The sequence below is a fragment of the Prinia subflava genome, chromosome 6 (assembly GCF_021018805.1).
Source record: "Prinia subflava isolate CZ2003 ecotype Zambia chromosome 6, Cam_Psub_1.2, whole genome shotgun sequence".
In the NCBI taxonomy this organism is placed as follows: domain Eukaryota; kingdom Metazoa; phylum Chordata; class Aves; order Passeriformes; family Cisticolidae; genus Prinia; species Prinia subflava.
This window is the reverse complement of record NC_086252.1, coordinates 19097153-19120587: the sequence shown is the minus strand read 5'-3', so window position 1 is coordinate 19120587 and position 23435 is coordinate 19097153. Positions and strand designations below refer to the sequence as shown.

General features: G+C 38.4%; 1 protein-coding gene across 4 annotated transcripts in view; it reads left to right on the top strand.

Annotated features, from left to right (window-relative positions):
- Nucleotides 1–311: 311 nt before the first annotated feature.
- The window catches only part of DYNC1I2 (dynein cytoplasmic 1 intermediate chain 2), a 28378-nt gene continuing 5254 nt past the window's right edge, over nucleotides 312–23435 (top strand). Inside the window, exons 1-13 of one of the 4 annotated variants that reach the window (XM_063400526.1) lie at nucleotides 312–450; nucleotides 1815–1932; nucleotides 3256–3370; nucleotides 6758–6848; nucleotides 10851–10910; nucleotides 12101–12216; nucleotides 19532–19621; nucleotides 19848–20010; nucleotides 20103–20202; nucleotides 20704–20829; nucleotides 21747–21893; nucleotides 22205–22318; nucleotides 22699–22832. In XM_063400526.1, coding sequence (XP_063256596.1) covers nucleotides 1825–1932; nucleotides 3256–3370; nucleotides 6758–6848; nucleotides 10851–10910; nucleotides 12101–12216; nucleotides 19532–19621; nucleotides 19848–20010; nucleotides 20103–20202; nucleotides 20704–20829; nucleotides 21747–21893; nucleotides 22205–22318; nucleotides 22699–22832 — 1364 coding nt within the window. In that variant the 5' untranslated portion in view covers nucleotides 312–450; nucleotides 1815–1824. The other 3 variants (XM_063400525.1, XM_063400527.1, XM_063400528.1) reach the window with 3 other exon arrangements.

Sequence of the window (23435 nt, the reverse complement as noted above, 5' to 3'; positions counted from 1 at the left end):
CCGCACAGGGATCCCGCCTTGGCCCGCTCTGCCCTGCCCGGGGCCGCTGTCGAGGTCCCCGTGAGTCCCCGTGAGGGGAGCTCGCCGCGCGCCCCCGCCATCAGCGACCCGGGACACGGCGCGCATGCGCGTGCACTCCACAGCAGGCGGTGGCGCTGGCTCCCCGCGCCCCGCGGGCGCCGAGCGCGGCTGCTGGTGTGTCCGCACTCCGGAAGACTACGACCCCCATCATGCAACGCGCGGCCGCGCCGCGCCCGTGCCCCGAGGGCCCCGGCGAGAGGCCCACCCAGCGGTGCGCGCTGCATGCTGGGTGTCGTTGTTCTCTAAGTGGCTTCGCCAGCCAGCTCCCCGCGGGAAGGGTGTGGCGCCGGACCTTGGGAACCACCCCGTCCCCCCGTCGCTTCGAGCTCGTTCCCTGTGTTAATTCCTTTCCGATTGCCGGCCCTGACGGTGCGGACGAGTGGGGTATTGGGTGTTTTACTGCACAGATCTCCGTGTCCTTCCACACTTCCCGTAGATTTCTGCGCATCCCGCAACGCCTTCGGAGCTGGTTTGACCCTCGGCATCCGCCGTCGGCAGCCGCCTGCCAGCTGTCGGCGCCTTTGTGCGGCGGCGGAAGGGGCGCGGGGCCGAGGCCGGCGGGCGCAGGGCAGGAGCCGCGGAGAGGAGCCGCGGACAGGTGCGCAGGGGCCCGAGCCGCGCCCGGCGCTGCTGCCGCCCGGGGGGAACGCGCCTGCATTCGGCCTCGCCGTGGGCAGCGAGGGCTGCGGCAGCAGGGTGGGGCCGGGAGCGGCCCGCGCCGGGGCTCGCTGAGTGGGAGAGGCTGGGAGTGCTGCCTTCTCCCGGGCCGCGGTGCGACTCTGTCCCGGCTGCCGGGCGCTCTCCCCGGGACGGCCCCTGTGGGATTTGGGTGGGGACTTTGGCTCTGGTGGCACCAGGTTCGTACCGCGGTCATCTCCAGACGGGGCGGGCTGGGCTCCCCTTCCCTCGGGTTCGCTCGGTTTGTGCAGCTTCGCCTCCCCGGGCCCGCACTGGACGGGCGGCAGTCCATGGGGTGACAACGCGCTTTCCTGATGCTGTTCTGAAGGGACACGGGAATGCCATTTGAAAATGCTGACTATAGATTAGTTATTTATTAGCACTTTAGTGATAGCAGCCGACATGAAGGAATACATACGTTTACTCCAGTATACGTTTTACTAAGATGTGGGGTTAGACGTATGAGGCTTGCAACGTTTTGCATCCCTTTCTGTGCTTAGCTGTGCTATGCAAACACTTGGAAGTATTCTTTATCTTGAATTAGCACATAGTCAAGTTACTAACGCTTAATCTTGTATCCTTATTATAAAGCTTACTGTAAAAGTATTTACAGTTGCCTCATTTGTTGTAGGACCACTTGTGCATTTTCTTTGCTGACTTGACTTTGCTTAAAAACAGTAAAATTAAGTTCTTCACCTAGCCCTGTCACACAGTCTTCCTTACATGTGTTCTAAATCTTTGTGAAATTCTAAACTTACAGGTTTTCCACCTTTTGCTGGTGACCTTTTTGTTTTTATTTGAGTTAGTTACATAGCAAAACTTTTTGTAGCATTTTTGTCTTTAAACGATCCACCAATTTATTAGCAGTGTGACAGTGCTGAGAAAAAAAGATTATAATGCATGTCTTTCTCTGACCACCACACTTGTACTCACATTGCCTTATAATTTATAGTAATTCTACTTAATGTTTTAATAAATGTTTACTTTGAACCAAAAAAAAAATCCCCAACAAACCCAAACAAAAGCCAAACAGTGACATGATTTGTGTTGATCAGTGTTTCAGCCATGTCTGACAAAAGTGAGCTGAAGGCGGAGTTGGAGCGCAAGAAGCAGCGATTAGCTCAAATTAGAGAGGAGAAGAAGAGAAAGGAGGAAGAAAGAAAGAAGAAAGAGGTAAGAAATAATTTTCACTTTGAAAATAGACTTGCATATGTAACTTGCCCAAAATTTAAGAGTAGGTTTCCATAATCATTTTCTGTGTCCTGTTCAGGGAGTGTCTATTTAATGGTTGGAGCTAATATAAATATAGCACTTTCATTTTCTGATAATATAGAAACCTACTGTTTTCTTCTCAACTATCTGTATGATAAACTGGATTAAAAAATTAATATCTTACACTAGCACAAAGTTCAGATTTCTAGAACTGTCTGTGTGCATGTGACATCATTAATCAAATCACTGATCTATTGCATGAAAGCTCTGCCTAATGAGTTGTGATTGGTGTTATTTAAAGAACTTGTTTAAGTACTGTTCTGAGGATGTCTGTAGGAATTATCTGACTGTCACTATTATTGTACAAACAATGTGCTTTGTTCTTCTGCTCTCTGGCCTATCTATAGGCTGAATTTTAAAACCAGAGCAACACTCAGGATGTCTATGGTACTTGTGTGTTACATTTAGTTTGTTAAAAGTCTTCTGGATTTCTCACTGCTCAAGGATGGGATAATCAGTGATAGATTACTGTTTCTCCTGAATACTAATTGTATCTCATAAAAGAAACTTTTGCTGGTATGTTTAGGGGTACTTTTTCATTACTTCTCTGTGTTTTGGTTATGATCTAGTTGGTGTTCTAAATGAAGACTGGGCAGCTGCCAACTGCATGAGTCAGACAGAAAGCAGAAAAAAATAGCTCAAATTATGTCCTAATGATCTTGTAGCAGTGTATTGACAGAATTGCTTTTTTAAAAAGCAGCTAATTAAGAGTAGAAAGATGTGGAGTATTCAGCATCTTTTGCAATAGAGCTTGCACTATTTCTAAATGAAAGAGGGTGGGGTGTACTTTTTTGATATCTAGTAGATGATACAACTTAAAGAAAACTATTGTCTTTGACACAGTTACTGACATTTTAAAATAGGAACCACATAATTGTCTCTAAAATACTTTCATAGCCAGGTGCAGGCTGTTTTTTTCACTCTGCATTTTACAGTGCTTAGGATTAGTGTAAAAAAGGTACTCCTAATCTCATGAAGTGTTAGTTATTTCGGTAAATATGCAGACATGTTTTGCGTTTTATATATGTCCTTTAAAGAGAGTACCAAAGCTTTGGAACATTGTTATTCCTGTCTGTTTACTTTATCTACAAAAAAGAACCGTCAGAATTATTGAAATTGAATAACTAACCTCGATGATAGGTTGTAGTATTACAAAAAACCCTGTGGGATCTCAAAATAAATGAAAGGTTAAATGCTATAACTTAGTTACTAAATAATTTTTAGACTGACCAGAAGAAAGAAGTTCTTCCAGTACAAGAAGAATCTGATCTTGAAAAGAAGAGAAGAGAAGCTGAAGCCTTACTTCAGAGCATGGGGTTGACACCTGAGTCTCCTGTTGGTAGGAATGTTACTATTTGTTTGAAGTAAATGTTTGGGAATTTTTTAGTCTTTTTTGGGGGGGCGTGAAATGTTTTGTGGGGTTGTTTGTTTTTTTTTTTTTGTTTTTTTTTTGTTTTTTTTTTTTTTTTTTTTTTTTTTTTTTTTTTTTTTTTTGTGTGTGTGTGTGTGTGTGTGGTTTTTTTTTTTTTTTTTTTTTTTTTTTTTTTTTTTTTTTTTTGTGGTGATGGTTTGTTTGTTTTTTTAAGATTAAGATATTTATATAACTAACATTATAACTCCCTGGTCACTTTTTTGGGGATTATGTGTCTGGATTTTACACTCTTTTGTTCTTCACAATCTGTTATAAATGTCAAATTATGTGCTTCAATAACATTATTTTATAAAATAGCACCATTTACACTTAGTGGGTTATTTGAAGTATATTAGTTAAAATATGTAAGTATCATGTGTGCATTTTTTCCCACCCCTATTTTTCATGCTCATTGTTCTCCTGTATTTTTTTCCTTACTCTTTTCCACAATGCCAAATTTTAATGCTGATATTTTTGTATGAAGTTGGCTTGTTTCTTTCCGCATCTTTTACATCCCAGTTTTTCTTATCTCAAATACCTGACTGACTTTGATGGAGCAGTAGCAACACTAAGTATAAAAATCAGCTTCCAAGGGTGATGATTGGTATCTGTGCAGCTCTTGGATGTGTTAGCATGTTGGCTTTTGCTTTTTGCCTTCATCTAACCGCATCCCTATGGAAGATGAAAGCAAGGAACATAATGCAACTCTGCTTTTTGTCTCTAACCCTGAAATCAGAGGGGTTTAAAGCTTATCAGTTTGGCTTCTTGGTGGGGCTCTATTCAACAGGGTTTGTCAATAAAAAAGTAATAATAATTTCTTAGAGATATATCTGTGATTATATTTCATAATTGCTTTTGTGTAATCCTCAAGTGTTCAAAGGTGAATGCCATTATAGCTGCTCACACTCCAACAGCCCCAGCAGTCATTTTTGTTAATTCAAACTGTTTTAATAGTCGAGAGACTCCATTTGGCTGCGTTAGCACCAGTGTGCAGATGTTTAAGTAATCAGTTCTGACCTGCTATAGATTTTCTTTGCTAGACTAATAGTTGAACACTTCCCTTGCATGATACTGTACTAAGGCAGTTGATGAAATTTTTGTAGGAATGTATGTGGTTGTTGGTTTCTTCACATCTGGCAGAGAATCTAAAAGCCACAGAATAGCCAGTCCTGAAAGCAAGTCAATGTGTGTGCTTAGAGTAGGTGATGAAAAACTCAGAGGTGCTGACTTGCAAGAGTAGGGCACACCCCTGCATGTTGTGTTTAATTCCACTCAGCTACTACTTAATCACACCCTCAATGTACGCAGGGAATTCCTTCTGTATCCCTTCGAGATAACCAGATCTGATATGGATCCTTAATCAAGTCAGAATGTCCTGTTTGCTGCCTGCAGTTGGCATGCCTGAGGCACGAGCTCCTTTTCTGCTGACGGGGTGCTGGCAGATGCAGTGGCTGTGTGCCTGAACTGATGCTGACTCCTGGCTGGGCTGCTCGTGTGCAGCTGAGCTAGCTTGTGCTCACACTGCAGTGGAGGGGATTGCTGACATTGGATTCTGTCCTAGAAAATCGTGTTAATTGCTAAGGCAATACCTGTACTGTTAACTGCCAGAGAGAAAGAGTGAGAGAGAGCTCTCTTACGGGACAAGGGACCGTATCAGTGTTAGTGTGTTTTTGATATTTACCATACTTACTATATAAGAAGCCTTAAGTTAGTGAACCAGAATTATTTTCAAAAAGATTTTATAGTTTAATCCTCTGGGGTAGGTGAAATTCCATCTAGCCTTTTTGTAAGACTGTTGGTCTTTCAGTGGGGCTCACCTGAGTTTTGGGAAAGGTTTCCCTGGAATGGCTTTCCCCACAAGAGAGCGCTGCAGCACCAGCGCTTCGAGTGGCACTGGGGCCACGAGTCACCACGGCCTGAAAATGCGCACAGATGGCAAAGGACAGGCCTGGGGCAGCCCTTGGCTCCAGATTAACCAGTGCATGGCGAGGATGAGTGGAAGAATTTATATATTCTTACATGCCCCCAGTCATATAAGTATAAAGTCTTATACTTGTATAAGACTTTATATAAATGGGGAATGTAAGAGTATATACTTACATATGTGTACGTATGAATTTATGAAATACAACTCAAGACCTATTAAAAAGGTCACTCCCCTAGGAGAAATGAAATTTTAATAAATTGAAGAATTCACTGTTACTTTGGTAAAATTAAGGGAGAATTTTTGTCAATCAGAACCATGTCTCTGTTTTGAGATGGGATAGAAAAATTCTTTAGAATTCACAATGTACTTGTGATCTCAGGAAATTCTGCAGAAATCTTGCAGATCTGAATTCAGAGTTCTCCCATGCTTAACCACTGACAGAGTAATCAGCAGTTTATATAAATAATTTGTGTTCAGTTGATTAAAGGGTTTTTAGGGGTTGCTGAGCAATGAATGCTTTACATATTGCTGAAAAATGAAGCATATAAGGACCTTCAAAACACCCCTTGATTCTTGTGTTTAAACCCTAAGTTTCATTAAAAAATGACCATTTCTAAAAAGAAAAGTTGAAAGAAATACCAAAGTAGCTTTGTATTTGTATCAGATTGCATGATATCATTCACTGTGTATCACTTCCAGAAAGCATGTTACTTTTCAAATGGTAAATGCATCTTCATCTACTAACAGAAAATGAACTGACACTTCAGAAGTTTAAGTACAGTGGTGCTAGACTGTTTACTGTCAAGCAAAAAAAAAAGTCATTCTCAAGACCTAATACTAGAAACCTTGTAATACACAAGATTAATGTTGGTTTGATTCAAATTAGAAAAAAATAACAGGATTCTGGATGGCAGCCACTCTTTTGGTACGCGGTTTGGTGATTATATAGTTTGAAATAACACTGCCAGTTAAACACATTCATTGTCTAATCTTTAAGAAAGGCTAATATCAGAGCTGTATTAACAACTATCTTTTCTATGTTTAAGCAACATGAGTCAGTGGAAATTACCCTCTGAAAATCAGTGTCATCATTTGTCAAAAGTTCAGTTAAAATATTTTTTTCAATTCATTTTCTCCTAAATGTCTTCCCCTCCATGTCTTTTTGTATGATCCAGATGCATAAATGCCAAACAATTGCATGAAAGTCCAGCATGAATTGTTAACATTGTCTTTTCCCCTCTCTTTCTACTGTTCATTTTCATCCATTTATTTTTTGGTTTGCCATCACTTTTTTTTTGATACTTCATTTTAAATTAATTTACAAACATCCTAAGCTGTGCAACCTCTGCGAGTAGTAACAGCGGATACCTGTCTGTTTCACTATTTAGTCCCTCCTCCTACCTCTCCGTCCTCCAAATCCGTGAGTACACCGAGCGAGGCTGGGAGCCAGGACTCCGGGGATGGTGCTGTGGGATCCAGGTATGTCACTGTCCTTGGCACGTTCCTTTGCTCAGTACTTGGATTCTGAATGATTAAGCTTCAGAAGAAATCAAGGTTAATTACTTGATTATAATAATATGAGCTTACAGTGTTGAATCTGTCAAAAGTGACTGTTTAACAGAAATACTTTAAAATTCGAAATGCTTGATTTGAAGTTGCCAACATTCATGTGGAATTGTTTAAACTTGCAAGTTTGAAGTAAAATTAATGTCTTGGGACAATAGCAAACTCAAAAACTCTAACTTCTACACTCCTCCCAGCTTTTTCTAAAGGAGGGTGGGTATGGATGACAGGCTATTTGCTTTTTCCCATACCTAATTGATCTAATAAAAGATACTGTCTACAAACTTTGCATTACTTCTGATTTTATTTTTCCCTTACTCAGAATCGTATTTCTCATTATTTTACTTCATCTGTGTAGCACAACTACAGCACTTGCAATCTCTTATTTTGTCAAAATATAACTCCATCTTAGTACAGCCGCAGTTGTTTTTGTGTTTTTTCAGTGCCAGTACTTGTCACAGCTGTTTGACCATTTCTTTGAGCGTGGTGTGGTTTGAGACATGATGCTCTAAAGAAGAGTCAGATAAATATTTCTGTTAAATATTTCAAGTGGTAATATATGGGTGATAAGGTGGGAAAACACTACCTCCAAAGGGTATTTCTTCTGTTTCCCATGCACAGTCTGCAAATAAGAGCAGTAGCTCTTATTAATATTGATAAGATATTCTCAGCAAGTGAAGTGTACTTTAAATTTTAGTAACTATCCATTGTGGCTGAAGTCTAGTTAAAGCAGTGACTGCAGCAGTTATCAGTTACTGTTGTTGTGTGAGTAGTTGTTTTGGAAAAGGGTTTAAAGGTTAGACGTCTTTGGAACATCTTTTTAAAATACTGCACTAACGTCTTGTATGCATGTGAATTATGCATGCGTAACTATCATCTTAATCTGAAAGTATTCAAGGTAATAATGACCTGAACAAAGATTATGTGGTGCCTATTTCTAAGTAGAAATCATTAAGTTAAAACAGACAATACAGCAGACAGCAGATGTGAACCCAGACTGTTTTTTTAACAGTGTTCAGGTATGATCTTCTTTGCCTGTCATGTTAATTAACCAATATAATTGTTCCTTAATTGAGTAGCAAACAAATTTTAATTCTTTTAAATTGTTGTTTATTGCTTATTGAATTGTCTTTTAAAAACATATATTTATGTATGTATTTATGTTCACTAGAAGGAAAAGAACAAGAAGTATTTGATGATGACTTTTTAAAAGAAAAGACTTTTTTTCCATTCACACCTAATTTAAATTCAGTATGAAACAGTAGGTATAGGCTACATACCTGTAGTGGAATGCCACGTTGTGTACTAAATTTATTTCCACCTCATCAGTGGTGTGTTCTCATAGTAGTGCAAAGTTGTATGCATGCATTTTCTTGTGAAGCCTTGAGAAAACCCATATCCTGAGTGTCAAAGGCTTACTGCATTTTCAGACTTTAACTCTGTCTCAGGACTGTGATTTTAAGGCATGGAGATGTGGATGTATTGGAGATGTGAATTGGAAGGCGTTAGGGAGTCCCTGTTGGAGTCCCCTTGCTTGTTCTTCCACCAGTGGCTTCTCCCCTTCCCCCAGCAGATGGGTGTCCATGTCCTGGTTTATTAGTGCAAGTTCGTGCATCTGAACAGGGACATTGGACTGTGTGATATCCCTTGGTGTTACACTGGCATTTCACAGATGACTCCTACCAACATCAGATGTATTATAAAGCCTCTCTGTGATGCTGAATCCTGTCAGTAGCTCTTCTAGTGAGTACTACAGCAGTGTGCAGACTGTGCTCCTGCTGTTACTTCATAGTACATTTATTTTTGTTAGTAAAGAGTTTTGCTTCCTAGTTTGATGCTGGTTCTTTCTCTTTTTTTCCTCAGTCAAGAATGCAAGTCCTACACTAGAAAAGAATACAGCTGGCTTACTTTTAGGCTGGTGGATGCTTCATAGAATTAGTTTTAAAACAGAAAGTATTTTAGAGATGTAGGAAGTGTCGGAAAAGTGCCTAAATACAGAGAAATCTGGACATATGTGAAAGAACGGGAAATTTGTTCACTGAAGCTTGTAGATAAATTCATTTAACTGAAGGCAAAACAAGGTGGAAAACAAAAGAAAAAGTATTTTGTGTCATTTTGGTACATATATAATAGGTGAATTTTATCTTAGAATGTTACCTTTCTTTTAAAAGAATATCTCTAAGAAATATTTAACTGTATCTCCTGAACTACTTGTTAGCTTCAACTGTTTTAAAAGACAGACTGTCCCTCAGCCAACTGAAGCAACTTTTGGAAGTGAAAATAATGCTTTGAAAGCAGGAAAGATACCTCATTAAGGGCTAGGTGTTAAATCAGGTGCAGAAGTTGGAGCGTTTTATCTTTATAGCCTTTTCCCCAAGTTCCTTTCAAACATGATTGAAAAACTTGACAAAATATTTGCCAGGTATTGTGGTGATGCAGGACCTGAATCTGAAGCTAAGGCATTTGTAACATGAAGGTTGGGGAGGTGGTTTGGTTTTGCTTGTGATTGAACAACATATAAGCAATACCCAGCTTCAAGTCTCAGGGACCAAATTGAACTCTTAAGCTCAAATCCCTTTGGTCAGGAAAGATAGCAGAGATCTAATGAATAATTATGCTCAAAGTAATTAACTTTAGGCTAAAATAATGTGTTTTCTGATGCACAAAAGATATGAAAAGATTTTTGAGATTTGGATATTAAGCTATTGCTGTGGATGCAGTTGACTGGCTATATATGAAGATGGTGGATTTGTAATTCCGAATTAAATTATGATTAGTAGTCCTAATGCATACTTTCCACTAGATCAAGGTAGTGCATGGCACACCCATATTTATGAGCCTTTATAGCATTGCATGTATATTTTTCAGATCAACTTCAGGAATTCTGCACCTGGTTAATAAAAAAGTTACCTCGTATGCGATGAAAATGTAAAATTGTCTTTTATTGACTTATTGTAGTAAAATATTGCATATTCTTTATTTTTTATTCAGAAACATTATTTCAAAAAAATGCAGATAAACGTACAAGAATGTCAGAAAAAAACTGTACAGGTTAATCTGCTAATGTCTTACAAGTGTGTTTCTAAAATTCTGCCCAAGCCTGATAGCTAGTGAACTACATGAAAATTTCTGCAGAAGCGATGAAGGCTAAAAATGAAGGTAGAGGGAATATTGATTTCCCCCTTCCTATTTCTTCTAGTACAACTTGAAATGGATCCATTCTGTTTGTTATTCCACATGACTTTGAAACATGTTATTAATATAAAGCCCACAATTTATAAGAGATTGTAAGTGTCTTAGATGGAGTTGGCTCTAACTCAGATGACACTTACGAGCCCAAGGCAGTGCTTAACCCATAATTACTGCAATGTCACATCTTGGAAACTCTAGCAGTTTTCTATCCCAGTGGAAATGCTTTTTTGCCCCACTACCAAAAGGCTTATGTGTTGACTCATTTCCTTTACCAGTGTGACAGTTTCCTCCACATATTTACTGCTTTGGGCAAGTTTATGTTATGTTAACAAATCTGTCTTCGTATAACTTGAACAAATCTGAACATATTTTAAACGGAATTTCAAGTTTTTAGTGGTTCTTACCAGTATTTAAAATACTTTTATTTGCCTTTCATTAAGGCAACATTTGTTTGCAGACCTTTAATTTTCAACCTTTAAAATAATTTAATTCTTTGCTAATAGCTCTGAATTCTGTTTGCTTCTTAACTTTTGTATTTACTGCATGTGTTATTGCATCGAATGTTTGCTGGATTTCCCTTAACTGATGTTGCATTGCCTTGTTTCTTATGAACAATGAAATAACTATAAGCTTGCTGTAACTTTAGAATTTCATAGTGTGTATTTGCTTCACTAATCTCTGGCCTTTTTTGCTAATGCTGCATGATTGTTCAACCTGGGGTACCAGGACGCTGCATTGGGATACTGATCCATCAGTTCTTCAGCTCCACTCTGATTCCGATCTGGGGTATTGCATAGATTTCTTATATTCCCTCTTTCATATGCTTATGGATAATAAGTATGAGCCTTTTTTCCTTTAAGACTTGTAGCTGTTGTTGTTAAGAAACTGTTTTGTAAGTAATAGAAGTTCGCTGTCCCTAGACAGCATGGTTTGCTTGCAGTGGGAAATTTTTATATAATTTAATATATATTAGATGCTTATTTCCAATGAACACAAATAAGTTTTGTTTTCTTTGAGTCTTACTTTGACAAAATGTAAACTTCAGGGAGTAATTTATTTTAAATGGTTAGCATGACTGTATTTAAAAACAGAGCAACTCCCATCTTTTCTTACAAATATGCTTATAACAGTTATAGCTCATTACAAGCACTAATTAAAGTCTGTATTGTGTGCTAAGAATTATAATTCTGCCCACCAAAACCTTTCTAAAGGAGTTACTCTTCTGCTTTTATTGTGGGAGAGGAGTGGATAATAAGAACCTAAATCTGATGTAGGTAAATTGTTGGATCACTGCAGTATTATTACAGTACATACTGCAATTAGGTTTTACAGAAGGCTACAATGACTGAATTAACATGCAGGTTTTGGAATATATTATGTGTTACATGTTGCTAGCTACATCTACCTTTATTAAAGTCAGAAAGCTCAGAGGTTTTCAGTATTGTGCTCTGAAACAATGTGTTGTGGATAAATTATTTGTCACTGTGAGTTCCAGGTCAGCCTGGGAGTTCTGCATTCTGGATAGTATCTTAGAGGTGGACAAAAAAGGGCAGCAAAATTAAAATACTACAAAATGCTTTTTCCTTCAGTATAACTAAGTTGGTTTTCAAACTCTATAATCCTAGAACTGTTACTGTACAAGCATGACTTGTGAGTAGATCTGTAGCCCTGATAATACAGTTATATCATATATGTTGGCACTATTCTGGTTAAGCATAAAGAGCAAAAATTTATAATTATATCCCAATGTCCAGGTATTTATATGTGCACATCTTTTTTGTCACAGATGTATAAATAGTTCTGATTTTAAATAATAATGATAAAATAGTCATAATCATGTGACTTGTTCAAAGTTTCCACTGGATTTAAGTTTGACTAAGCAATGCTGTGACATAATGACTTGGTTATTATTCTAGGCAAAATGTGAAATAAGAAAATTCATTTGATTTTCTGATTTTTAATTTGGTTTTATTTAGACGTGGACCTGTTAAACTTGGAATGGCCAAAATTACACAAGTTGACTTTCCTCCTCGAGAAATCGTTACCTACACAAAGGAGACACAAACACCTGTTATGGCTCAGCCCAAGGAAGGTGAATGGTTAATTTATTACTGTTAAGTTATTTCTGGTTTCTTTTAATATAATAATGGTGATTGACTGAATTAGAACTAGCACTTGTGATCTTGAAACTTAATAAGGTAAATGAAGGTTGATATGTGAGATAATTAATATGAATTCTATTACTATATTTTTGTAGGTTTTGCTTAACTATTACTGTGATTCTGCATCTCTTAACATCACTCTTGCTACTAATATGTGGTACTTTCACATTCCTAGTGTATGTTCATATTTAACACAGAGTTGCTTAATTAGCTGTTAAATAAATGGGAGATATTTTGCATTTATAACATTTAAGAATCCACACATAACTTGGCACGTGGAGGACAGGGAGGTGATTTGAGGTAACTGGCATAGCTTTAACAAGGGCAGCTCCTGCCTGACCAACCTAGTGCCTTCTACAATGGAGGGACTGTGTCAGTGCACAAGGGAGGTGGACACAGCGTCTGTTTGGATTTCTGTAAGGCCTGGACACGATCCCCCAGTATCCTTCTCTCTAAACTGGGCAGAGATGGATTTGATGGGTAGACTGTTGGATGGATCAGGAGTTGGTTGAATGGTTGCATTCCGAGGTCACCAGCTCAGAGTCCTGGTGTACATCAGTGACAAGTGGTGTCCCTCAGGGGTCCCTGTTGGGGCCAGTGTCATTTATTATCCTCATCACTGACGTACAGAGGGGTCGAGTGCACCCCCAGCACACCTGCAGGTGGCACCAAGCTGAGGGGGGTGGTTGACATGCCTGAAGGATGGGATGCCACCCAGAGGGACCTGGACAAGCTCAAGAAGTGGCCTAAAAGAAAGCCAAACATATCCTGGGCTGCATTCTCAGCAGCATGGCCAGCAGATCAAGGGCGGTGATCCTGCCCCTCTCCTCTGCTCCTGGAGTGCTGCATCCACTGGAGAGGGACCTTGCACAGGGGCATGTGGTGACTGGACAAGAGGCAATGGCTTTAAACTGGAAGAGATTAGATTAGATATCAGGAGGAAATTCTTTACTTTGTGGGTGATGGGGCACTGGAACAGGCTGCCCAGAGAAGCTGTTGTCCCATCCCTGCATGTGTTCAAGGCCAGGTTGGATGGGGCTTTGAGCAGTCTGATCTAGTGGAAGGTGTCCCTGCTTATGGGAGGGTGATGGAACTAGATCATCTTTCAAGTCCCTTCCAACCCCTAACATTCTATGAACTTACTTGAAGACTGTGTAACCTACAACAAATTTAGCAATTAACCCCCCTACTTCTTAAGAATTCAAATTTTTATACCTCAAGCTTGTACTTTGAGTTTTAAAAGAAGGAACTAATTTATTTACAACTTAGGCAGTTTTTGTTTTCAGCAATTGAACACAGGCTTTCTTTCAGTCATGACTTGTTTGCTTTTCAAACAATAAGTTTTTCTGAAGAAAAGATAGTTGGCTAGCAGATTTGCTTTTCAATGCTTGGGGCACTTGAAATGAAAGTGCTGGTCTTGACATAGCTTGTGTGTAGTTCTACAGCAAAATCTCTCGGTTGTTTAATGTGACTGACTTTGAGTATGTGTCTATGTTAGCAATTTTAGGACCTACTTCTACATTCATAATTTTGCATTTTCCTGCTTTTTGGTATGTGAACTTTTGGGTGTTTATGCAAGGATATATCTTTCAAACTTAATTATTCAGTGAGCCAGAGGATATGATTTTTCTCTGTATTTCTTTCCTATTCCTCATTTTATCTGTATTCCTGCACAGGTAGGTGTTTGGGGTTTTCCTGCTTTCATTTCTCCCATGCCTTCAACATTTCCTTTTTCTAATCCCTCAGGTGTTTTTTCCTCCCCTCTGTCAAGTTCATGGAATCTGAAGACTTAGGTCACAGTTTATGGTACTCCAAGAGTTCTGCTGCCTGCTGACAGTGGAAATTGCTTGGGATTGTGTGATCTGAGTTTCACAGTAGATGGGCTGTAGCTGAGGTTTGCTCTAGTGGGGTGGAACAGTGGTCATCTCCTTTTCTGCATTTACCAGAAAGCGGTCTCAGTGCATGTGTTGTCTCCTGATCCATTCTACCTTAAAAATTCTGATTTCTTGAGGGTCATCATATTTTTTAAAATTATATTTATTTTATGTGCTTCACAAAATTCACAGATGTCTTTTCATCATTTCAGTGTTGAAGATCTTTTTAAGGTTTATCTTAAGACCACCTGAATGCATTAATAGCAAAGCTCTATGTTCCCATTTTACAATGATATCTGAAATAGGATGTAGGTTTTTAAAAAAACAATAGATGATGCTGCATACAAAAAAGGAGTCACTAGGTAAGAGATTTTTCTTGGGAAAATTTTAAAACTCTTCAAAGCAATTGATAAAAGCAATATGCTGAATTTACAGGGTGCCATTAGATAAATTTAAATTCTGTAAAATATATCTTATTGATTCTTATTTCTTCTCACAGTCTGAGTTGTGCTTATGTGAGAGCATACTGTAAAGAAAAATAAACTTGCGAAGTACACTTGAAAGTGGAGCTTGCAACTGAACTTACACCTGCTGTAGCTCCCATATCCAGCAGCGAGTTGCATTAGCTCAGTGTTCACAGTTTCTTATAAAGTGAAGTGAACTGGACCCTTCATAATATATTTTGAGATTTTAAAATGCTGTTGGAGCTGTGATTTTGAATAAGGAAAATAGAAGCAGTTTTATTAGGTATGCTCTGCAGTCATTCTGCTTCTTTAGGTCCACTTGTGCTAACACTTCATTTGGTGGTGGAGGACAGCACGTGAAATAAACCCAGCAAACCCACAGCAAATCACCAAACGAAACAGTTCTCTTTGTTCCAGTTCTGTCTGCTGCAGTGGTTATGTTGTTACATTGTAAGCTGAATTAGGAAACATTCAAACTACAACTAGTCTGCCTGGTGGGACAGATAAGAAGTAGAAGTAAACTAGTTTTAGATTAAAGCTATTTCTAGTTATTATGGAAATATTCGTGGCAACACATACTAAGTGAGTTAAAGAGGAGAGACTTCATGTCCTCAAATAAAACTTGGCATTTGGAAATGCCTGTTTTGGATTCATGTAACAGTTTAATTAATTTTGAACTATTGCAGCTTCCTTAGGAGATTAAGCCATTTAGTGTTCTAACAGTTCTCACAACTTCCGTGATTTTATTGCAGTACTAATATGTTGATTTATTATGACCTCAAAGTATTTGAGAAACCGCCTTAGGAAGATTGATTCTTATGTATTACAAAACAATAAAATCAGGATCTCTCCTGGAAATCAGCTAATCCAAAGAAAGATGGGTGTGTAGGGGAATATGATTTTGCTCAGCTGTCACAACTAAGGCTTTCCAGGACTAGCTGGGAACTTGCTACTTAGTGCTGCTGTACAATACTGTGCATGTGAAATCACAGCTGACTGCAGACAGCATTCTTGCATTAACTCCACTCTTTGAGGAATAATTGTCTGCAAACATCTCCAGGACACAGAATTAAATTATTAAGCAGAGTAATAAAAATATGATGTATGGGATTTGCTTCTTGGATGCTGGTACAGTGAATGCAGGATTTATGCATTTTAATATTTTTTAAAGAAATAACAGACCATTGTATATTCATGTATGGTCCTTGTGGGTCCCTTCCAATGCAGAATATTCTGTGATTCCATACTATCTAGTACATGCCTTAAATGTACAGAAGTACAGATAGGAAAACTTGATGTGAAGGCATTTGGCTTAACAAAAGCCACCCATTTCACAGATGATTTAACTTTGATTAACCTACTCTGCAGCAACAGATTGCTCAGACAACTGGAACTACACTCTACAGTGTTATTGCGAGGTGCAGCCTAATTTACAGCACTGCTTTTCTTTCTGTCTTGCCAAAATATATCACAATTTTGATGTTAACTCAAAGAAAAATTCAGTGGTTCATTAAATCTGTTTTTAGCATTCATTGGCAAGGCATTTGTTGCTATTAAAGATTGCATAAAAATAGCAGCTACTTTACTGCTGAGTTTGTAACCTTAGATCCCCTGATTGCCTGTCAGAAACAACATGGAGTTAATCCCTTAGCATATTATAATGAATATTCATCGAGATGTTGATGTGACATAGAGTCCCATTTCCTGTCTTCATGGCCCTGTGACTTTTCCAAGTCTTTGCCGCCGTTTTGTAATCTGAAATCATATTTGGTACACTGACAATTGAAGTGTCTTAAAATGCCAGTGGGTATAGTCAATAATGAATAAGGTGGATGCAGTTGGGGAGTGCCCTTAAGGTTTCAAATTTAGGTAGCTGCCTTGAGATAAATGCAGTGCATGACAGTATTGTGGGTTCTGGACTTACTAGAATGGAACTTTGTCAGAAATAGTATGTCCAGTGTTTCAGTGTTTGCTGGGTGCTGTATTATTGTTATGCTAATTCCTTGCAATTTCTGCCATCTGGCCTGCTATTAAATAAATTCAAGATGAAGGAGAGACAGGAAAAGTAATTAAAACAAACATTACTTACTTTGTTTTTTAGTCCAGCAGCTTAATTTTGTGAACAGCGAGAAAGTCTCCTGGGTTTGGAATAGAAAGCATTCTAGTATTGGATAATGAGGTCAAGAACTTGTATATGTGGGGATTATTTTTATTTTGTTTTTTTTCTCTATATCCCGTAATAAGAAAGTTTACTTGTGACTCCTCTTGAGAGAGAAGGTTTTAGATTTATGCAGTTACAGATAAATCAGTGAGATGACATGTTCAATTTCAAGTCTGATACTTTGAGAATATTAAAATAAGTGCTGTATCCTGCATTTAAATGCAGTAATATCAGCTGGCTGTATGCAGTGAAAGTACTATGAAGGAATTTAGAGCTCTGTATAATATATGCCATTTATGTTTCAAACATTAAAAGGCAGGAGCAATCAACTATATGATCTTTTGAATAAAATATGTAGATTAGAAGGTCATATAGCACTAAGGGGTTGACCATCTACGTTTGACAAGAATTTGACTCCTGTCACTGAAAATGGTACTTAGAATCAGTGTAGTATGACTAATGGGGGGTTGGGCTGAAATTTCTAATTTGGGACTTTCAAAGCTGGAATAATGTATCCAGGGTGACCCAAACACAAATTTCTAAATTTGAAGGAATCATTTAATTCTGCAAGATTGGCAGAGCAAAAAAGAGGGGGGGTTTATCCAAGTGGCTGTAATTTGAATATGTGATCCTGTGTGTGTTGTTCTCAAAGTCATGTGTGTTAACTCATATTACATTTTTTAATTAATCATTGTTCACACCTCTAGTTATTTGACATTAAGATTTCCCTTCTTTGGAATGGCCACAAGTTACCCAGTTTTCAGGTTACGAGTCCACTGTGCGTGCAAATCCATCGAAAAAGGAGCAGTGTCTTTCTGTTTCTTAGCGTGATTATTTTGCCCAAAAAAGCTTTCATTTTTTTTAAGTAGCACAAAAGCTGTAATTGGCATGCTTTGTAAGGAAGTGTCAATGTGCAAGAGAGTGGAGATCACTAAGAATTCTTTTACGGGTTCTTTCCCCTTTGCACCACCGCCTCCTCAGCAGGGTCACTGAGATCACTAGCTTTTCTTGAAATGGCCATTTTCACTGGCAGGTGCATTATACCCTGTATTTTCAGATTGTTTTTCCATTCTGAATGTTTGGCAGGTTGATTGCTCTGGCTGCATTGACGGAGAAAGGGCTGACAAATGCAGTTGGGCTGGCTGAAAAGACAGTGATTACTGTTTTCCTTTGTGGCTGATTGAGGCCCTTGAAAAGAAAGATTTTAACCTTCACCATTTGGTTCAAAAGTATGAGCATATATTGAAATCATTCATGCCATTTATCCTAGTTCTGTAAACTTGTCAGAACATAAAAATCGCTCAATTTCAAGTAATGCAGGATTGGCATACGTCATTATCATTTTGATTAAGTTGGAGTTTGTATTATTGTGTGCATTATACAGTGTCATTTAAAGCTTTCTTTCCTGCAGGTACAGTTATATTTTTATTGCCTATACTATGGAGTTAGAAAGATTTTCAGACCTCTTTAAACCTATCACTATGTGTGTGGTTTGGCAGCTGGTATGGCCTACAAGCTGTATTTTGTTTGCAGGGTAAAGGCTTGTCTGTAGACCTCCTGGAGTGCTGGTAATTGCTCAGGCTTGCCATTGGGGAAAGACATGATTGGAAGCAGTCAGGCAGAAAAATGTTGTGCCATCCCATTGCCACCTCATAGCAGAGAGACAATCCTTGCAGTACCATCTGGTTGTTGCTATCTAGTCAGCTGGCCTGGCTGCTGGGACCATGGCTTGGCAGCTGCTTCCCATCCCTTGACCACCCCTTTTTTTTTTACTCTTTTTGTGTGCATGCATGTGGATTTTGGGGTTTTTTTTAACTTTTTGTGTTAGATAACTTTGAACATGGGTCAGGGAGATGGCTGCAACAAACAAGCCTAGTCCCTGTTGAATACTGTCTCATTACTTGTGATGAGGCATGGCAGTCTCCTGCTGCCATTCCCTTATAAGCAGGTGACATAGCTGTTTAACCAATAAAAACAAGTCTTTTCAGAAGCTTATTCTAGAAAGTGGATGAAGAAAAGCCAGCATATCCCACAATTCTAAGTAATTTAAAGGTATTTTCTGGTTTACAGTATTCAAAGAATAAAATGTAGAAATGCAGAAAGTGCTGTAAGACTTGTCAGTATTCCTGAACATTAACATTTTATGTTATTCATTGCAATTAGGGAAAACACATTTTCCTGTAAAGTTCTCATTGCCAAACATGATACAGATAATGAGACTTGCATCTAGAATGACAGAAAAAATGTAATCTCTGTGCTATTATCTTTAGCAAAATTTGCCTCTCAGAATAGCAACCTGAAAGCTAATGTAAGCCATCTTCATGCCATGTGCAGCCCCATTAGACTGATGCTTTCAGATCACAAGTAAGCAGCTGCTCTGTAGACTCTTTCAGACATTTGATTTTTCCTTATTCCGCAGCATTAATGTGTCAGTGTGTTACACAGAACATGCATGCACCGCATGGTTCTGTGTGCAATCGTAAATGCCTGGAAGACAAATTTCACTTTGGATTCTCTGCAATTTCCTGCGTGTCTTATTTCAGTTTATGCAACTGATACTGAGGTGGAGACAGTGTTCCAATGATATTTTGGTTTGTGATGATGTTATCCTTGGGACTACGTTTTACAAATGCAACCATTTTAAGCTACATGATACCATTTTACATCAGCTTATGTGAGATTCATATAGAATGTTATTGTTCCCCTTTAGAAACACTGACTGTCTCACCATAATGTTTCTCCTTAGATGAGGAAGAGGAAGATGATGTGGTTGCACCAAAACCATTAGTTGAACCTGAGGAAGAAAAAACATTAAAAAAAGAGGAAGAGGAAGAAGGTACTGTTCACCGCAAGACATTCTGAGTGTGCTGTAAAGAAAGCCATCAATACATTTTTTAACTTTTTGTTCCATTAATTTAAAATAAATTTCATTGTTCAATACTTTTTAGCCAGCAAAACAAAAAATGCAAAACCTATTAAAAATCATGATAAATACTGTTCTTTCTTGAAAAGCATTGGTGAAAGTGTGCAGTCCAGAAAATATCTGTATAAATTTTTTTCAGCTGCCCCTCATGAACTCACAGAGGAGGAAAAGCAACAAATTTTGCATTCTGAAGAATTTTTAAGTTTCTTTGATCACTCCACAAGGATTGTTGAAAGAGCCCTTTCTGAGCAAATCAACATTTTCTTTGACTACAGTGGAAGAGACCTAGAGGACAAAGAAGGGTAATGTGAATGTTAAATACTTTTTTGTGAATTTCCAATACTTTTAATTGAAAAAGTGATCTAAGATTAATATCTCCTAATTGTGTTTATAGAGAGATTCAAGCAGGAGCAAAGCTGTCCTTAAACAGGCAGTTTTTTGATGAGCGTTGGTCAAAGCATCGTGTTGTCAGCTGCCTGGACTGGTCATCTCAGGTAAAGCAGAATGCCTAAAATAAACAGTGGACTTTGTAAATTGTTGTGGTTCTGTGCATTTGATTCCCATAAAAGCACAGCCAATACAGGCTGTATTTCTAACTGTGTTCCTTAAGTGCTCCATGGTTTGCAAAAAGTAGACAGAGCTTTTAATCTTTTGTGAAAGGTAGCAAAAGGTTCGGATTGTGAGGAAAGTTGGGTTTGGTTTATGGACTGCTTTGAAGAGATAACTCAGCTTCACTGAAAAGAAAGATCACTTACAAGTAATGGCTTTTAAAGTTAAAAGAAAGTTATGATGAGAGAACCAGACTAACGAGTATGTTAATGCTGGTTTAGGAGCTAAACTAGCAACAACTGCAGTTTTAACTGACAGTTTTTTGTGCCTTTATGATGCAAGGTGTTTTTAACCCTATTTTGGCAAAGAAAACAAAGATTCTAGGATTATCTGCACCATTAGCCAGTTGTGGTGTTTACGTTGAGTCTTTTTCACTTACCACGCAGTATCCAGAATTACTTGTAGCCTCTTACAACAACAATGAGGATGCACCTCATGAGCCTGATGGAGTGGCCCTTGTATGGAATATGAAGTACAAGAAAACTACCCCAGAGTATGTCTTTCACTGCCAGGTATGATTCTGTCCTGGGAGGGATTTGATGTTGATGAATTTGGACAAGTACCTTCCTTATGTTTGTCAATATAATAATTTCATTGGGCTGGCATTCACTTTAACCACATTGATTTGTCAACGGATGTTGATAGGTAGAGATTTCAGCTGAGAAATATTATTCTGTTTCAGAATTTCTGACATCATTCTGAATTCAGTCTTGTTTGAGAACTCCTTTTTTATTTAAAAAACAGGAAAACTTTCTTGTCTAATGGTTGAACCACAAATGTTTGTATGTAAGGGGCTTGAGTGGCATTGTATACTACAGCTTAGTTTACTGGATAAAATGAAGACAGCCTCAGGAAATGGAATGAGGATGAAAACTAAAAACATTTGCATCAAGAAAAAGGCAGATGGAGGTTTTCTAGTAGATTTCTGAAAGATAAAAACATGCAAATCTCTTCCATTATGCCAAGTCCAAGATATCCACGTTTTTCCCATCATTTTGGAAAATTACATGGTTGAATCAAAATTTAACCTCATGTTGTCACATTACTGTCAAAGCCCAGATTGCAAAAGTAACTCTGTTATATCAAAATGTATTTCTGCATTCTCTAAGAAGTAATCACTACAGAATGTGGCAAAACATTATTAAAATCTTGTGTGTTACTGGGCCTTCCTTTGCTAATAAACTATGCTAGGAGGAGTACAGGTGTATGCATGTGAAAGAAAAGAGGAGGAAAACTTGATTTTTTACTATAAATTAAAACAAAAAGACTGTTAAGGGGTTACAAAGGGTGGGTGAATCCTTAAGTAATTGGGCAGCGAAACAATGTACTGAATAAATTTTGGCAAAAAAGTTGTTCTGATATTTGGCCTCGTCATAGTGACACTGAATGATAGTTCGTATATCTTACTGTTTGTTTTTCTTCCTTTCAGTCTGCAGTGATGTCAGCTACGTTTGCCAAATTCCATCCCAATCTGGTGGTTGGTGGCACGTACTCGGGCCAGATAGTGCTGTGGGACAACCGCAGCAACAAGAGAACCCCGGTGCAGAGGACGCCGCTCTCGGCTGCTGCGCACACGGTACGAGCTGGAACGCCTCCAGGGACTCTGCCCCCCTGGGATGGGCTCCACAGCTAGGGAGTTCTGTCCAGGGCACTCCACTGGCAATGCTTACATGTCTGGGTCCATATTTTGACTCCTAGGAACCAGGCTATTCATAAAATCAGTGTCAGAAAAAACAAGTATCAGTTTTATAGGGGAGTATCGTTTGTACTTTTGATTGGGATCAAGCTTTTGTGCTTTGTTAAATGGTGAAGTTGTATATTTTACATTATTGTATGAGAACTGGTTATTACTTCTGAATTCTTTTCTGGTGATATTTTGTTTCTTAGCACCCAGTGTACTGTGTAAATGTTGTTGGGACCCAGAATGCTCATAATTTGATTAGTATCTCAACTGATGGAAAAATATGCTCTTGGAGTCTGGATATGCTTTCCCAACCACAGGTAAGATAACTCTTGATAAATATATTTGATACATACATACATAAATACATATATACACAGTAAGTATTCTAGATTAATATTTTACAGAAAATTCAGTTGATCTAATAAACATTGATCAACATTTTCCCAACACATAGAATTAAGGTAGCTTGATATATGATAAAATATTTCCCCACCTGTGGAATCAAGTATTTTCTGTTATTTCTTTTGTAGAGTTTTGGTGTACTTGTGTTAGTGGTGAACACAAATGTAGTAAGAAAACTTCCTTATTCCTGCCCAATCTGTCCAAGTAAAATAAAAATCTTCTATTGTGAAACCTAAAGATTTTGTAGGTGTTAATATTTCTTTTATGAAGTAAGTTGCTGGTATTTTCACTACAGGACAGCATGGAGCTGGTTCACAAACAGTCCAAGGCTGTGGCTGTTACCTGCATGTCTTTCCCTATTGGAGATGTCAACAACTTTGTTGTTGGCAGTGAAGAGGGCTCAGTGTACACTGCATGCCGTCATGGCAGGTGAATACAAACTTTCATTCTTCCAATGAAATAAAAGTAGTGAAAGGATGAGTTCCTGCATGCTTTACACTCAAAATTTTTGAAAGTTCCTACTTTCTCATTTGCACTGAAGGAGTTCAGAATATCTCTGTCTGAATTCCAGTGCACTTTTTCCTGATGAAGAGCTTCATTAAAAACAGAAATAGTTGGAATATTGAATTGGTATTATGAGTTGTTTGTGTTGATGAGGACAGCATAGGTCACTGTGGTTTTATTTATTTGAATTGTAGCAGAACATTCCAAACTTCGTATCAGTTTTGTAGATAATTGTACAGTAACATCACGCACAAATCTTAAATTGGCTAGCCGTTCTCCTGCTGTTCAATCTATTTTGAAATTGTCTGACTGTATCTTATCAATTGCCTTCTTAAATACAATTCAGTGTCCAGGTTTCATCTCAAATAGACATCACCTTGCTGCACAGCTTTTTGGTTCCAAAATACCCCAAATTGTATCACTTTTGTGTAACATCCTTCCCATCTGTTTCCTTCCTTTTTCATCACCCCTGATAGGAGGCTATCAGGAATATGTTGTTACTGGTTTATGTCTGAACCTCGTGCCCTT